The sequence below is a fragment of the Haemaphysalis longicornis genome, unplaced genomic scaffold (assembly GCF_048455015.1).
Source record: "Haemaphysalis longicornis isolate Haplotype H1 unplaced genomic scaffold, Haemaphysalis longicornis Haplotype H1 scaffold_9, whole genome shotgun sequence".
Lineage (NCBI taxonomy): Eukaryota > Metazoa > Arthropoda > Arachnida > Ixodida > Ixodidae > Haemaphysalis > Haemaphysalis longicornis.
In genome coordinates this window covers 23,748,439-23,766,169 of record NW_027526460.1, presented here as the reverse complement: position 1 = coordinate 23,766,169, position 17,731 = coordinate 23,748,439, and the positions used below count along the sequence as shown (strand labels likewise).

Below are 17,731 nucleotides of genomic sequence, written 5' to 3'. Positions count from 1 at the left end.
TTAGCTTGGCTGCGGCAGCGGCCCGGCGACAGTCACACGAGGGTTCAACAGAATGAAGTTCAACAGAAGATCAACGGAATGTCTAAACTGCTAACTAGGCAATTCAAGCATCCCGCCGTAATTTTTTTTGTTTACAAACAGCTTTACGTGCGCCCCCTTGTCACTATAACAATATTTGGCGCTAGTAGTCAAAATTACTTCAGGCTGTGGGAGATGCTAGAAAAGCACTCCTGTGCTACTGACAACTCGTGATGAGGAAATGTGTTTTGGTGTTTTTGGATGTGTTGACAGATCAGCCGTTTTGCTTCGTGGTTTCTTGCTTTTTTCGGCACTTTTATACGCTGGCTGAAATGGACGCTGGCGTCTATTTGTTACCTAATTTAAAGACTGGCTAACTTGACGTCACGCGTCACCATGCACCCGTCAGCCATCGAGTTGCCTTGCTGTCAGCGATCACCTGTGACCAACTTGTAATATAATGGTGGGCTGTTTACTTTGACACTCTTTACTAAATTGTTTTAAATGGTTCGTCGTATTGCAGTGGTTGCGTTGGCGTTACTGCTTGCTAGCAGCTTGAAGTATGAATATCTAAATGAGCGTCTCTTATTGGGTCGCACAGCTGTTCCCTTGGAATGCTCACGTCGAGGTGGCTCTAAAAGAAAACACTTTCGGAAATGTTGTGGCGCATTGTTTTTAGAAGCAGAGTTTTAACGGTGCCGTTTGTGAGGCTGATAAAATTCAATGAAGATGCAAACCGTCTGAAAACCAAATTTATTAATTTGTTTCCCAATCCGAAGTCTCACGGTACTTTTCGTGATGCTCGTTCATTATGGTGCGAACCTTTTAGACGTCAAAAAATTTCTAGCAATCTTATTGAAATGTTTATAAGTGCGCATGCATTTGACTGACGCCTTTTGGTCGTGTTGCAGTTTTCTACTTTTCTTAGGAGGAACGCTTTTACCTATTTATCGAAAATGAAGGTGTCGACGGGCCCACAGCTGAGCCTGAAAGCTCTTGCTGGCGCCATTATTGAATTTGACGCGACCACGCAAGGAGAGGTAACCTTTTTATAAATTCTCTGTCTCTTTCCCCTCTCCCTCCCCTCTTACACTGCCTTTCAAAATGGTCTGGCTAAACATTTTGTTAAAGCAGTACTGCATGAACGTTGCTGAAACTGTGAGGAAGAACATCGCGAAAGTATCAAAAAATTGTGGGAGAGATTTGTATTTTTTTGTGCAGTGTCGTATTCGTCACTGTAAGCAGCGCAGTGTTTTTTTTTTTTTTTTTGCTAAATGTGGGCCCTGTTACTACATTTAGCAAAGAGCCACGGCTTTTGATCAACTTGGTAGTACAGTCATGGATAATTGAAATACAAGCCACGGAATGCACGGCTGAAGATACCGGTGCCGTCACTTGGCAGCGCCCGGGGAAAAGAGACGGACATGTGCAGTAGAGATGTCGGGAGTGAGGGTGTGCATGCCCCGTTGTGATATGTTGCCCTCTCCTCGATCGCAGGCTTGCCTTGTCGCCATGCCGCAAGAGCACTGAAAACAATTCTGTTAGCGATGCGGTGCAAGATAATAACTGCGGACACTGTGTGCTCAGCGCGCACGAGCGCCCGCTCCCCGTCTGTGCCAGCGTCACATTGCCGACATATCTTTGCACGTGTGGTGCAGTAACTTGAGCAAAGGATGATGCTGACATGTAAAATATATCCTGCCCAAAACCATGTTCATTGCTGCCTGCTCGGGTTCTACAAACACTGAAAAGCCTGTGAAAAAAAAAATCGGGATTGCAATTTTTTTGTGCCAGGGCAACTGGCCTATAGAATAGTTCGAGCTGCCTAACCGCTTAATTTTTACGAGTATTAGAATTCTGTTGGTAATTTTCCCAGCGCAAACAGTGCTTGCACTCACTATATATATGTATGTCATTGGAGACAAATTGTTGTGGTATTTTATTCATTTCTACAAGCACCGGATGCACGAAGTGACCCAGCCATGAATGCGCCAAACAAAGGCGTGTTCTTGGCAGCCAGCTCATTGTTCAATTCCATAGCCACTGCACCCCGAATGCGAAACATTGCTGTGCCATCAGGAGTTACGCGGCATGCTTATTTCCTTCCATTGCTGTGCACTGGTTTTCTTCAAGAAAGCATGATTAACTCTACATTATGCCTTCTGAGAGCGTGCACGCGTTTCCCATGCAAGCACTGGCGGCAGCTGCAAGCGATTACGCGCCGCATTGCTCTCCGCCCGACCAACACTGTCAGCTGCGGCGGCGGTAGTACATGCAGGGCTTGCAGCGCTCTTGTGGCAAGGCGACAAGGCAAGCGTGTGAGCGAGTAGAGGGCACCATATCGCAGTGGGACATGCACCCTCACTCCCGACACCTTCACTGCGCATGTCCATCTCTTTTCGACGGCCGCTGCCAGGTGACAACACCGGTATCTTCGGCCGCGCGTCCTGCCGTTCGTATTTCAATTGTCCATGATTGTACATGCATTATGCAAAGCTGCCTCTTGTGGTGTTAAGCAGTCCTTAATTTTAAAGAGATCGTAGAGACAAAATACAAGTTTGGTTCACTCAAAAGACTGTGGTGTCCCACAAACAATCATGGCGATTTTAATACAATTAGCCCACTTAGTAACAAGAACAGATAAAGTAGTAGCAACTCAGTGGCTCTGTTATGACGTTGCAGGGGCTTGATTGTAGGGTTAATGCACCGAAGCTACACCTGGGTTACGAAGCGTGCCATAGTGGAGGGCTCCGAATTAATTTTGACTACCTGGGGATCTTTAACATGTGGCGAAGTCTGGACTCACGAGTGCTATCGCCCTTCGCCCCCGTCAGAAAAGCAGCCACTGCAGCCGGTATCGAACCCGCGTCCTTGGGCTCAGCAGAATGTCTTAGCCTCTAAGCCAGCGCCGCGGGTGCTTTACAGGTACTAATGTGGGCGATTTGTCACCGCCGACAAAAGCCAATGGCCGCAAACATATTCGTGATTGTAGTGGTGCCTCTAGTTCTGTCTGACCACAGCACTTGATTTCTAGCATGGAGTTATCACACTAACAGTTTTTGGTATTTTCCTTATGGCGTAACTGCTGATATGTAGTGTGAAATGAGAAAGCTTGTCAGCGTTTCTTTTTGGCAAAACAACATCCTTTAGGGCTGCAATGTAGCGAGCGAGTGACTAAAAGCTATTTCTTTTAAATAAGTATTGTATTTTGTTTTCATGGTTTAGTATGTGTGGTCGGCATTTAGATGTCGACCCATGCAGTCATGGGTGTTTGTATGTTTGGATATGCACTCCGTTTTTACAGGATGCTGCTGTTTGAAAGTACATCTTTTGCGTGCAACCTAGGATGAAAAAATCGCAGTGTCTAGAGTTACGTCTGATGGAACCCAAAATGAAAATTAAAGTTACATCGGATGGAACTTTAACCAGATGTGAGTTTCATCCGACGTACGTCCGATGGAACCCAAAATAATGAAAATTAAAAGTTACCTCTGATGGAACTTTAACCACATGTTTCGAGTTACGTCCGATGTAATTTTACCTGAATGGGTTGAGTTACATCCGACGTAACCTAAAATTGAAATTGAAGTTATGTCCGGTGTATTCTACTGCAAAAAATTAGTCACATTCAATGAAACCCGAAGTTAAAGTGGACAGTTCACTGTGCTGAAATTAAAATTAAATTTGCGTTTGACGTAAGGCCAAGGGGAAAAAAAGTCTCGTCTGCCGAACCACAGTACAGTCACGTCCTAAGGAATCTATGCAACCTTATCGCAATGTTCTGTTTTACAATACCTGACGTGAGTTGAAAAACAATATTCATGTTGCTGTGTTACGTCCAACTTGGTGCTGCATAGGTAAATTATAGTCGAAACCAGAGCCTTGTATCTATCCGCTTTTGCGCTGGTTGAGCAGTCTGGAGCGTTGCCTGGGGACTGCTGTAGCGATGTTGATTCGAATCCCGGTGGGCGCATGTTTTTTTTCTTCTTTTGTTGTTAAAATTATGTTATGAATGCACATGCACTTCCCATCAGCAACACACAAGAGAAAAGGAGAAAATGGAACTAACGAAATAGCACCTATTGCCGTGGGCTCAATGCCAGTTTGTATTGTGCAGCTGGTGCAGAGAACAAAGTGCACATGGCTCAAAGCCGAGAGTTTTCCAACTAAAATAACTAATATATTTAGGGGTAGTAAAAAGAATGCCTGGAACTCTTTGATATCTTCCTGGGAAAAGAAATCTCAAGAAATTTTATACACAACGTAACTTCTTTTTCACGTGACCTTACGTCGAGTAACTTTAATTTCCATTTTGGAAGAGTGAACTAGTTCACTCGAATTTCAGGTTCTGTCAGGAGTGACTCTAATTTTTTACCATAGAATGCGTCGGATGTAACTTAAATTTCAATTTCAGGTTACGTCGGACGTAACTTCAATTTTCATATTGGGTTCCGCCGGACGTAGCGCTAGACTGATAATTTTATCTGAAAATTGACTTGTATAGTTGTTCTTGCCATTTTCAGTGACGTCAGTGCCTGTTGTTTTAAACAATAGTAGGAACTGAGAGGTGGCAGGGAAGAGAACTTTCTTCGTGTTGTTTAAATTATTAATAACATTTGTCAATTGTTTGCAGTGCCCTATTTTGTGAAAGTTGGGCAGTGGCCCCACATAATTCTGAATCCGTCTAGAGCGTCGTTTGTCACCTGAACAAACACTGAACCATATCCTTTAGATATCCATCTTTTACAGCAGACACGTTGAAAGACAGGATTGCACTTACTGTAGGCGAAAGTGGTAGTTTGTTTATCTGCCTGAGCAATGTTGTGCGAATCATAATTGTTTAAACCCATCTCCTTGTACCATCCATACGCTGCATGTGCAGATATGAATTTAACTTTCAGGGATGCTAAATCTAAAGAAAGTTTTTGTTTTTCTTTTTACCCGTAACTTTCAGTGATGTTAAGCTGATGACGAGTTTGGTCACATGCTTTGCTCTCTTGACACTGAGTTCTCTTTTTTGAACAGAACAAAGTCAAGTCGTTCTGTAGCATGTACAAGCAGGGCACACAGGTTCAAAAGACGGAGTTCTTGGAGTTTCTCGCAAAGGAGTTTTACATCGACAGAAAACAATTTAAGGCTTCTGTGAAGAACTACCTAGAAAACCAGGTAATCACAACTAATTCCTCTTCCGTGTGATGATAAGGAAATGTGTGCCCTCAGAAATTTTTAACACTATCATCACAAATGCTCTCATTTCAACAAGTTGATTTCAAGCCAAACTAAGGTGAACTTGCTGTTCTTGCTTGTTCTTGCTGTTGTTTCTTTGATGATTGTGATGCCATACTTGGTATGTAGACTGCAAAATGAATGTTGCATATATGTTTGATATTCAGGAAGGGAATTCTGTGAATTCTTCTTGTGCATTGTCACTGCTATTAGCGCCACTAGAGGGCGCAGCTTATTAATACCTGTCCTACATGGCCGTTTCAAAGGCCTTCCGAAGGCCGGTAAACCAATTGTCTATCAAGCGCCCCATTATAAATACGTGGGGTGCACTGGAGGGTGAGCGTTCAATTGTCAAGTGCAAGTTGCCATGTAGCACAGGCATTGGGTGCTTTAACTGCTACTGTTGACTTACCAGTCACTTTTTTTTCTTTCTCAGAAGGAGCCGGCATTCAGGTTCAGAGATGAAGAACGCCTGGGGGCCTTGCTGATGCCAAAATACGTGTCGTTCTTCCACATACTGGGCCGGAGTGAAGGGGGCGTCAAATTCCTTGTGGACATGAGGGGTGACCTACTTGTGAGTATTAGCCACACACTGCTATGTTGCATGTTGTGAGCAGTGGTGGATAGGTGGGAGGGACACCACTTTCTCCTTACTTGGGTGCACCTATGTGTAGGCACTACAAAGCACATGCAGTACCCTACGATCTACCTATTGCCAGACATGGTTGAATTCATCGCATGACGAGGTAGAAGTGGTAAATTTTGGAGCCAACTTGCGCATGAAACTGCGCCGTGATGGACCAAGTCGGAATGTATGCTAGTGAAAGCCGTTCGCCCCTTCAAGTTCTGTCACCTGTTCAAGGACAACAAAAATATTGTTGCTGAACATTTTGCCGTGCGGAAGCCAAACTCAAGTGACTTGTTCAAAGGGCACTTGCGATTTGCCAGTGCTTGTGCCAACTGTTTAGTGCAAGCTTGGTATGGCTTGGGAGATAGCTTCGCATGCCCTAGCTGCTACGCTACGATTGTATTTAAATCGGCAAAAACGCGTGAAACATTTCTTCAAAACCATTATTTGTTTTTTGCACTCAACCACGCATTAGAGGGCACATGTCAACATCCATCGTTGCAGGCGACTGTAGCGTCGGCCTCTTGTGCATTGTGTCGCTTTAGTTCACAGCTGGGGTTTTATTCTCCGGTGATGCCAAGTTTTCAATGACAAGGAAAGTCCACATAATGTGGTTGCGATCAATAATCTGTTGACACCACCGCTGTGAATCGGATTGAAACGGGGCATACAGTGCACGCTGGTGTGTTTTTTTTTTTTTTTTTTTTTTTTTTTTTTTTTTTTTCCTCCTGTGAGGTGCGGGTGCAGTGGCACAGGCCGTGCCATGTTTGTGCCAAAGCACACAGACATGGTGGTTTCCAGTGTTGCCAAGGGAAGAAATTGCCCTCTAAACTTTTCAGTGAACGCCATCTATACTGCTGTCTGTGCAGGACTTGATCTTGTCGTTGGAGCCAGAGCACCCCTGTTTCCACGATGTGCGGCACATGAACATGATTCTCAAGGACCTGCTCGCCCTGTGGTTCACGGTGGGCTTCATCAAGTTGGAACGCATCACCTGGCAGTCTTCCTGCGAGATGCTGCAAAAGGTGCGTCAGCAACGTTTAGCGCTTTGAGAGGTACGCTAGTAGCATGTTGGGCTAGCGAGCTAGAAACAAACCAGTTAGCTGTTGGATTCTCCAGTTCTAAACACCTAGAAAGTGTAACTCTAGTCGCCAGCAGAGAATGCAGAACGCTCACTTGAGAGATTGTTGTCTCTTGCATTTTGTCACAAATCTCTGTCGGGGCCTCATGTGCGACATTCCATGGCAGCAGTTTATGCGACAGACATTTCAACTCACTGCTACTGCCCCGATTCCTTTCAATTCCACACTAAGCTTTCTGCTGGCTTTGCATGCGGCAATGCGACAAGAGCAGAGCAGTGAGGTGCATGACGTAGTTACTGGCTGATGAAGGGTCCCGTACATTGCAGCCTTTGCTATGCAGCATTTATGTTGGTTCCCGGCACAGAGTAAGGAGGGGGTGTTTGTTTGGCATCTCTTTATTAAAGCGAAGCTTTTAGCCTATCACTGATGTCATCTGTAGTCCACCCCAAAATGCACTGCAGGGAAGCCAACTTTCTCTGACGATGATGATGGTGGGTGAAGTGAAGAAAAATTAAGACGCTTCCCGTGGTCAGTATAGAACCTGGGTCCCTCTCGTTATGAAGCCGACGTCTATGCGATTGCGCCATTCAGGCACGGTCAAAGCAGTTTGGATTTGGGGAGGGCTGCATGGACGTGAAAAATCAGACAGAAAATGCACCCCCCCCCCCCCCCCCCATATCAATAAAGCACTAGTGAGTGCAATTGCAGCGCAGTAGACCGTCCCGATAAGAAACAGGTGTTCGCATAAAGAGCACACTGTCTTGAGTCATACTTATGACCAATCGCTTCTGGATTGGTTCATTTGATGTTAGACCTGATTTTGAAGAGCTTCGCGTTCCCCTATAATTTTCATTTCAACAGAGGGGTAGTTGATCTGTTATTGAATTGTTTCATGCAGGCTCACAAATTTAACTCCATCCAGTCGGTTCTGTTAGCTAGTGTAACTCCTGACATTCCCTCAAGTCCCCCACTTGGTCGGCCTTCTCTGTTACTTTTTGTTCCATGTCACAAACAACCCATACTGCGTCTAATATTATTGTACAACTTTTTGGTATTATTGTATGCCGTTTATTATTGTTGTGCAGTCGTTCAATGTGTCATGCGTTTCCTTTCTGTTCCCCCCTAGAGGCCCAGAGAAAATTCTCAGAAATTGTCACCGCTTTCTCGGGGGTGCTCTGACGAGAGGATGGGATAATCAACTCTGGCGATCCACTCTACAGACCACCGGTGTTGAGGGGTGGCTTTCACTGAAAGGGGCAATAAGAATGGGACAGAGCACTGAATTTCAGAACAAACAAAGAGAGGCTTTATTTTAACAGGCGAGTGACTGTACAGGCACGAGAGTATGATCTTTGACGAGAGGTAACTACAGAACAGTACAAATGAAAGAGTTAAACGTTACAGAATGATACAGCCAAGGAACGTTAACAACGAATGCTACACAGTAAAGGAGTTAACTAAACAAAAACATAAACAGTTTGATGCATACATAAAACGTTAAAATCCCACAATAATCACCAGCCAGGCCAGATGATGCACAACTGACTTATATCGCTAGCTTCGGTATAGGCCAGGCTATCTGATGACAAACTCGGGAGATTCTGTCTGAAGGCAGTGTGGCTACCTATAAAGCGTGGCTTCGGTGTAGGCCAGACCATCTGATGACGAACACGGGTCCTCTTCAAAGTGTCTTCAACGATGTGGGTCGCCAATGATAATGCACGCACAGACAAAAGCCTCCAAAACATCACGACATTCCAACGGTACTGACTCCTTTTAAAGCCAATGCTCCTTTTAAAACAATGCTCCTTTTAAAGCCACGCTAACGCGGAGAAAGAAAACAACACACAAAGTTCCTGCCGCAGTTGGTTGCCTATTTTCCCCTCTTTCCTCCTTTTCGAAGGTCAGTGCGGTTTTACGCCAGTAGTGCTACCCGGCTTCAGGTTCAATCTGGAATGTTCTCGTAGCTGCGAAGTGGTCACCTTTTATTTTCATATTTACTTTGCTCTCTATAGCGCGTGAATGTGCTGTGTCTCCTGTTCACACTGGTTGCCGCGCGGTGAATCATAGATGCTCGGTTCGAGAATTTTCTCGGGGCCTCTAGGGGGAACAGAAAGGAAACGCGCAATAAATTGAGCAACTGTGCAACAATAATAAACAGTATACAATAATATAAAGAAGTTGTACAACAATATTAGACGTGGTTTGTGGGGGTTTGTGACATGGCTCCCCACTTTCAGAGTGTTACACTATAATATTCCCAAAACCCACAAAGTCGTATGTCACCCAAACATCGCCTATGATAACTGAAAGTTGCAATTCGTACAAATAGAAAATTCAAGTATAGTGCACTTGTTCTACAACAACTTCAATGCCATGTTCATAGTTCATGTACAGTGCCACATTCTGGAACAGAACCAACAACTAATACGCTGTTCAACTACAGTGCAATTGTTCTAAGAATGTAGAACAAGTTAAGGCACAATACAAAGCTCTGGGTTGGTTCAACGACGAATGCAGAACTTACAAAAATACAAAGAGTTCAGAAATGTTGCCCAAGCCTGGCAAGGTTCATGTACAATGAGTTGCAAAAAAATACAGTAGCCGACTGTTTTTTCAGACTCCAAAATTTCGGACATGCTGGATATTCCGGACTTTTCCGATGAACTGCCAGTTGTACCATAGGAGTCATGGCTTGCGGATTTTTTGGACTGCTCTTTTATTCTGAGTATTTTTCGTTCCCCTCCAGGTCCGAAAAATCAGTCGGCTATTGTACATACAACGTTCCTGTACAGTAGCACAGTATTAACAAGTATGAGGGAGTTTGAGACACTACACACATTCTGTGTTTGCTCACTGCCTGAGCCAATACCGTGTCATAGTTGAAGTCTGTGTGCTCCATCTCTCGATGCAGATCTCTGAGTACGAGGCCGTGCACCCGGTGCGCAACTGGACAGATCTGAAGCGGCGGGTGGGGGCCTACCGGCGCTGCTATGTGTTCACACACAGCTGCATGCCTGGCGAGCCCATTGTGGTGCTGCACACAGCCCTCACGAGCAGCATCTCGGACTCCATACAGGTGTGCAGGCAACGTCTGTTATTCCACATCCTTCAACAAGAATGAGGGGAGGAGCTGGGTGCTAGAGCATGTTTTTGCATGGAAGCAGAGCCATCTCTAATAGTACCGCAGCTTGAAACGGGGTTACCCCACTATCTAACAAACTGATACAGGGTCGGCTGATATGGTGGTGCTCTAGTTTCCTTGCCCTTTGTTTTTTCTTAGCTTCCTGTACCTGTGCTGTGTCTTCATACTGTTGTGTTGCATCCGGTGCTATGTGTTGGGGGCAATGCTTTCTATGTAGAGTCACTGCAGGGCAGATCAGAGTAAGAACGCACATAGTTTACACATGTTGGTGCGAGGGTGAGGACATTTGGCGCAGCCTATGCATGTGACAGGCGTAAAGTTGCTCTGCGTGGCAACAAAACATTTCCGCTCGCTGCCTCTTGAAAAGCATCCAAGGAGCGCAAATACAAGTGCGGTTAAATGCTTGGATTGTGTGATGGCATGTTTCGCTCCAACCTGTAGGCGTGCGTATATGGCAAACCGTGCACACATCTTTTTCTCTCTCGTCATTTGGCTGCTGCCAGAAGGGAGGACCGATCGGGAGGAGGCCAAAGGGGGGATGAGGCATTCTGGAGCACTGGTTGTGTAGCGGCACAGTCTCGGGAAGAAAACAAAAATGCACTCCCGTGCGGTGTTTTTTAAAAACAGAGGATTGTCGGCCACAGACACAAGCCCACAGAGCCTGAGCCACCACAGGACTGGGAGGATGAGCGCATCATCAAGACGGCCGTCTTCTACTCCATCTCGTCCACCCAGAAAGGTGAGAGTGTGTTGCAGGCCAATGAGATTGTTCTTGAAATCAAGTGTTGGACAGAAGCCCATTTGGTCGGAGAAACGCATGACACCAATTAAAAAACAGACACCAACCACGAGTGTTTATAGAAACGAAAAAGATGATGTTTGTGAAGAAGATTGTGAGCAAGGTTCCCGTACGGGAACCAAAACGTCTTCTTTTTTTTCGTTTTTATAAACACTCGTGATCGGTGTCAGTTTTTAATTGGTGTCAAATTGTTCTTGGTTGGCCTCCTCCAAACGTTCCTTGCTTCTTTTGTTCCTTTGCTCTTGGGAGTGTTGCTTGAGATGTCGCAGCGTCTTTGATTATTTCACTGTTGTGAGGAGCTGCAAAGGTTGTGCGAAATTAAAACTCTTTCTGGTAAGCTTGCGGAAAATCCCTCTCTCCATTTACACCAGCAGGGTATTTGACTTTTTTAGTGCGGGGAACTTTATATTTTATTTGTGAAAATCACAGAGCTTGATGCTGGTGTTGGGATTTTTGGAAGCATGGTGCGTTCATTAGGGATGTCACAATGCACTGGAATTTCTCTTGGCCCAGCTTGTGCAGAATTTATTACAAGCAAAAACAGTGGTGCTTTGCAATTAAATGAACTTCTTTCTCTCCCTCTGTGAAAGTAAACGCTGGTAGCTTGATGGTTTGTCATACTGTTTTACATTCACCACCAGTGGAAAGGCAGCGTGAAGTCTAGAAGAAGGACGCTTAATTGTATCTGAAGGGATAGTGACAGCTGGAGCTCATCGACAATTGGGAAACGGTTGACAACTGCAAGCATCAGAACATTCATTTTCGCAGCCAGCATATTTGTTAGTGCACAAAATAGCGTCAAGCGAAGTATTGTTGCTCGAGCGTGCTTGCAGAGTTGTCACTAAGCATGGCAATGTTTAAGTTTCACATAACCTTGTTATTTAGTTTAGGAAAGGTACTCAATATGTGCAGGCATATCCTTTGCATGTACAGTGTCGCTGTTGGTGAGGCTCATGGCATAGAAGGCAGTGCAAAGGAAGGAAGGGATACGGCTTTTATAGCTTGCGAGGTCAACCTGCAGCTCTATTTCTTCCTGATAAAGAAAGGGACGTCACTGAAATCCTCAACTGGCTGCTGACATGGGACCTTCACATGGTTTCAAAAAGTTCCCTGAGCTTTTAGTTGCCCACATGGCTAAACCACAGCCAATCAAGGTGTCTCTTTGCTGCTGGTGGCATGTTGTTGTTGGCTAACGGCAAACTGTGTGCCCTGTGCTTGGCTTGGCTTGGATCCTGATATGCAATAGATACAGTGTGCGCACTCTGGAAAATGGGCATTCTTGCAATGATGACTTAAAAATGTGCACCTTCCTGTCAAGAAGTCCGTCACTGGTGGGCTCCCAGTGTACTGAAGGTCATTGCTGTATAAGTGGACTTACTGTGAGGGGGCGTGCGTGTTCTCCCCTGGTGCCTGCAGGTCTGCAGGGGATCGAGCTGGGGAAGTACCTCATCCAGGGGGTGGTCAAGAAGGTCAAGGCCGAGTTCCCCAACGTGAATGAATTCTCTTCGCTTTCGCCCATTCCAGGCTTCAGGGAGTGGATCATGGGCGAAGTCACCCGCAGTCTCAGAGGTAGTTTTCGACTGATTGATTGGTAGTGGTAACCCCTTTTAAACGGGGTGATGACCCCCCCTCCCCTTGAGGGTGCAACTAAATATGGTCAGAACCTGCATTTTGTGCTGCCCCAAGTTCTTTGTTTCAAGTTTTGCTGATGCGATTCACTGTTCAAGTGAAGTGCATGGGAGCTGTGCATGGCTTTGTGCAGCTCACAAACTGTGACGATGTCTTACATCCTGGGGATTATGTGTAAGGATGCTCAGAATTGTGGAACTTGAAACCAGCTCACTGGGAACACTGCTAGCACTTGTGAGGCGCAAGATTTCACGGGGCATTGTTTTACACACGAGCTTCATGCAGCATATTGACTGGATCCCACGACAACAGTCATGCTCCTTGTTTCGTGAGCGACCTGCTCTCACTGTGAGTGTAGGCTGCGCCTCGCGACTGAGCCTGGCGAGGCGCCCCCGACCGTGCAGGTCACCCCGGCGTGGCCGGTCGGCAGCTGGAGCAGCTGCAGTCGGCGGTGGCTCCGTACAGCGAGGACCGCACCCCGCTGGAGGCCCTGGCCAGCTTCCTGCGCAACAACGGCTGGTTCCAGCTGCCCGAGCTGGTGGACCAGCTGCAGGAGCCCCTGATGCACCTGTGCGCCTACTACCTGTACCACGAGAAGCGCCGGGGGTACGCCCTCAACAGCGTCGGTACGTCTTGGAAGCTACTCATAAGCTACACACACATGCACGCACGCATGCAAGCACACACCTCATCAACATCATCAGCCTGGTTGTGTAGGATTTTATTCTAGGATAGACAAGAATTTCCATCGTGCACTGGGCGCCGCCATTTTTTAATGATTGATGTACCACCATGCGGGAATTTCTTGGGGACTGTGGGGCAAGCAGATGACGTTGCAGTCACATGCTGCTGCTCCATGCCATGCGTTGAGATCAGACGTCCAAGCGGCATCGAAAATCGGAAAGTGACAAGTTTAACAGTGCTGTAAGGAAAACATTCAAAGCATCCGACAGCTGTCAGGTTTGGCTATAAATTCCGTTCCCAACCCCCTAAGCCGGCGTGCCACCCCACACGTGCTTTGTTCTGACGGGGGTTGCCTGTGGGGCTACCTTTCACCGTGCCAGCAGGACGCCCACTTTTCATCACCAATTGATGTTTATTTTCTTAATTCTGGGCAGGTGGCCGTCATTGCCTTTACTTGGCGATGTACAGAAGCTACTGTTCCGGGCGTCATTACACTGTTGGTTGCAACCCGCCGCAGTAGCTCAGTGGCTAAGGCATTGCGCTGCTGAGCACGAAGTCGCGGGTTAGGTTCTTGGCCGCGGCGGCTGCTTTTCTAATGGAGGCGAAAGGCAAAAACGCCCGTGTGTACGAGATTTCTCCGCACGTTAAAGATCCCCAGGCGGTCAAAATTAATCCGGAGCTCTCCACTACGGTGCACCTCATCGCCTGCGTTGCGCCGGCGCGTTAAACCCTACAATCAGTCAATGTTGTTGGTTGCACCAACAATCAGCGTAAGCGCAAAGTGCTCGTGCAAGAAACTTGTAAAGTGCACCACGACAAAAGAAGTGTCCGCATGATCGGAGTCTGTTCGCTGCCCGCCGCCACCGCGATGGGCCTATTTCGCTTTCGGCTCAACTTTTTCGTGTATCCAAACTGCAGTATAAGTGTCGGGTTGATTTTTGTTGGCTTCGCATCGATGAAATGAACAGAAAATAACTCCAGAGAACAGAAACGTGGTAAGGATTGGGCGTCAGGGTGAATTCAAAAGCAGCGTATGACTGTACCTTACTCTCGCAAATTTTGTTAGATTCGAAGTCTCTCCGATTCAGCGCAACGACCCATTCGCGGCGGCACTCAAACGACGCAGGAAATTTGTGCAGTGAATAGACTCCGAACATTTGGACACTTCTTTTGCCGTGGTGCACTCCGCACGTTTCTTGCATGAGCACTTTGTGCTAATGCTGATTGTTAATGCAGCCAACAACGGCGTAATTATGCCCAGGAGAGTAGCTTCTGTACATCGTCACGTAAAGGCAATGATGGCCACCTGCCCAGAATTAAGAAAATAAACATCAATTGGTGATGAAAAGTGGGGCGTCCTGCTGGCATGGTGAAAGGTAGCCCCACAGGCAACCCCCGTCAGTACAAAGCGTGTGTGGGGTGGCATGCCGGCTTAGCGGGTTGGGAACGGAATTTATGGCCAAACCTGACTGCTCTTGGACGCTTTGAACGTTTTCCTTACAGCACTGTTAAACTTGTCGCTGCTGACATACTGAATAAATGACGCTTACCGATTTTCGATGCCGCTTGGATGTCTGATATCAACGCACGGCACGGAGCAACAGCGTATGACTGTGGCGTTGTCTGCTCGCCCCGCAGTCCCCAAGAAATTCCCGCACCGTGGCGCATCAGTTGCCTGAAAATGGCCAGCCCGGAAAAATTATGGTATATCTGCTAGAGGTAAATTGGTGCCACTGTCTAGGCGAGCCGCGCTTCAGCTAGCGTTCCATCATGTACCGGGCAGGCATGTTCCACTTGTCCGTGGCATGGCTCGTGAGCATGCTGGCAAATTGTCTGGGGCTTTAAAAAAGCAACAATATTATGGTTAAAGATTAATTAAATGTGGTGAATTATAAAAATGGAGTTTTAAAAAGGTTTACTTGTCAGGGATTATTTATAAGCTTCATGCAAGATGAACAAGAAAAAGATGTTGCCCATTTTTGTTTATTTTGGCTTCGAGACAAAAAAGAAGCCTTGGGGCTAGCCAAGCTGAGTGGGTGAGGAACGTCGCTAGCTGCAATGGCGGAGCATACGACGGCCCGCGATTGCAGCGCTAGATTTCCCTCTAGTGTATACTGGTATAAAACTCATGCTCCTTTTCTCCCATTTCGCCCCCATGGGAAATGAAACGAGGCAGGGGGCGCGGTCACTCATTCCATGGCCATCAAGGGGAGCTGGGTTAATGCAGGATGTGCGCCTTGACGTGTGTCAGCGCAGCTTGTATATGTGCCCGGTGGGGTTTGACTGTAGGGCTCGTCACTTCTAGTGGTGCATATCCTGGGGCAAGAAGGGGCTGTACCCTCCTCCTTTTCACCAGGCTTCATTATTGTTCTCGGAGCGGTTCTGGTTCTATACTGCTTTTCTTCTAGTGTGCAACTCTTGGTGACCCTCTGGCGACGCACCCTGGTTTCTCTTGCAGCCAACTTCCACCTCAAGAACGGGGCCACTATCTGGCGGCTGAACTGGTTAGGGGACGTGTCACCCCGGGGGCTGACGTCATCCTGCTCAATCATGGTCAATTACAGGTGAATTGCAACACTCAGCATCAGTTGGAATCACTCAGTCTGTCTACCTCCAAAACTGTCATTTTCATGCCTTTAGCACAGTGTGCATTTCCACCTCAGCTGGGACTATTTTGAAGGGGCCATGAAGACAAAATGCAAGTTTCTTTTATTCAAAGGATTTGCTCTTTTGTGGTGCCCCCAGTGCTTGTACGGCAGCAAGCGACACTTTATTCACGGAGAAATTAAACATTTGAAGTCGAAATTTTAATTTTCCCACTAAATCGTGTGTATCACGATGTCAGCAATGCATATTCAGGGAATGTGCTAAAACAAATGTTAATGTGTTGACTAAGGCTGCTGCACACGGAGAAACATCTCAATTGGTGCCTTGTTTACTGTCTGCCTCCATAGATGGCGGGATGATACCACTCAACGACCGCTGTGTGCACTTTCAGTGTTCCTGACCGAATTTGCACCTGGCCTACTTTTGTTATGGTTGATGGTAATCGTTCATGATAAATTGGGTATGCTCTACGAACAGGGTCATGTAAGTGATGACGTCGCTTACGCCAGTTGGCCAGTGTTGTGTCAGACAAGCCACTGCACCTGAGCTTCGGCTGGCATAGAACACGCCATCCACTCTGGTGCTTCTATGTTTACATGTTCATTCGTAACTTTCATTGTTTACATTGTTTACTCAACCATTCTTACTGCTACATATAAAAGGAATGTGCACTAAATTTAGGCGCAAGTAACTTGTTCTGCAAGCGTATGATCCCTGTTAATATGTGCTGTATTTTGCAAGCCTCAGCCAATTCCAGCTGCCTATAATACGTCATGAGTTCATTGTAGATAAGTATCTAGGGTGTCACATACCTACTCTCGATTTTCCTATTATGCCGCTTATTTGAATGAAGTTTGTGTTAAAAGTGGTGTAGTGTTATTTATTCTAACGAGGCAATCTTTCGAATGAATCAAACTTGTATTTTGTCTTCATGGCCTCTTTAAATGATGAATGTAAAGAATGTTGCATTATGTCTTCATTTGGCAGCGTTAAGTGACCCTGCCAAATGAAACTGAAGGAACCCTGAAGGAACTGGCACTTAGCAAAACATTCAGATTTAAAGCAATTTTTTGACTGTCACTACAAAGCATCCTAACAAACAGCTGCTGTCCCCTGCATCATTTTGAGTAGTTTGAACATATGTAGGCCTGGAAACATTCTTTGCCCTTTTCTGAATTCAGTTCAGGGCTTCCTAGCTGCATGCAAAAATTGGCTATAGAGTTTTTCGTGAATAGTTTTTCTTTTTGGTAAAATATTAAAAAATAAAACATGAGTGGTCCTGTTGAGTACACTTGTCACGGTAACTGCATGAGAACAAAAATATGTAACCTTCTCGACGTGTAACAATGCGGAGCATAAGAAGGCATGACTCCGCACGAATTCAAATACAGTGGGGATGCTTGCCTGAAGATTGCCTCCAGATTTGAAGGACATTTTTTTGTGTGTGTTTTATAAATTTTGTGGCTTCGTGTAGCTGACCAGAACGTTGTGTGGCCGACTTCCAGGTACTACTTGGAAGACATGGAAGATTACAGGCATGCCTACCTCGAAAACGGTACCATCACAGCATCAGACATGTTTATGGAACATCTCAAGCCCATTTCGTCCGTGTTGTAAACTTATTTTCTGCTTAAAACACGACTTTTTTGTTGACAACGGTAGCCCAGAAGTCTTTATTGCTGGTTGGGCTGTGCAGAGTGCGAGATCCCATTTCCTAGTGGGACCGAGCCAGCCATTTCCTGTGCGCAGCGCCATCTAGTGCTTTGCTTAGAGCACTCCTTCTGTTCTTTTATGCAGCTGCTAAAGGAGCTTCACTGTTCTGCCTGAATAGCCTAGGGGGTAGAATTGTGGGTTTGGGAACGGATGCCCCGGGTTCGAGCCCCAGCCATTCCAGTATGTTTTAGATGCGAAGC

The 17,731-nt window shown here is 46.2% G+C and overlaps 1 protein-coding gene across 1 annotated transcript; it reads left to right on the top strand.

Moving 5' to 3' along the window:
• Nucleotides 1-206: 206 nt before the first annotated feature.
• LOC144153721 (malonyl-CoA decarboxylase, mitochondrial-like) lies at nucleotides 207-17,479 on the top strand. The gene is made up of 11 exons (XM_077685412.1): nucleotides 207-481; nucleotides 930-1,058; nucleotides 5,044-5,184; nucleotides 5,681-5,818; nucleotides 6,742-6,897; nucleotides 9,869-10,033; nucleotides 10,727-10,838; nucleotides 12,315-12,467; nucleotides 12,932-13,153; nucleotides 15,670-15,775; nucleotides 17,324-17,479. The coding sequence occupies exons 1-11, from the start codon at nucleotides 479-481 to the stop codon at nucleotides 17,433-17,435; spliced, it is 1,437 nt and encodes a 478-aa protein (XP_077541538.1). The 5' UTR covers nucleotides 207-478; the 3' UTR covers nucleotides 17,436-17,479.
• The last annotated feature ends 252 nt before the right edge of the window (nucleotides 17,480-17,731 follow it).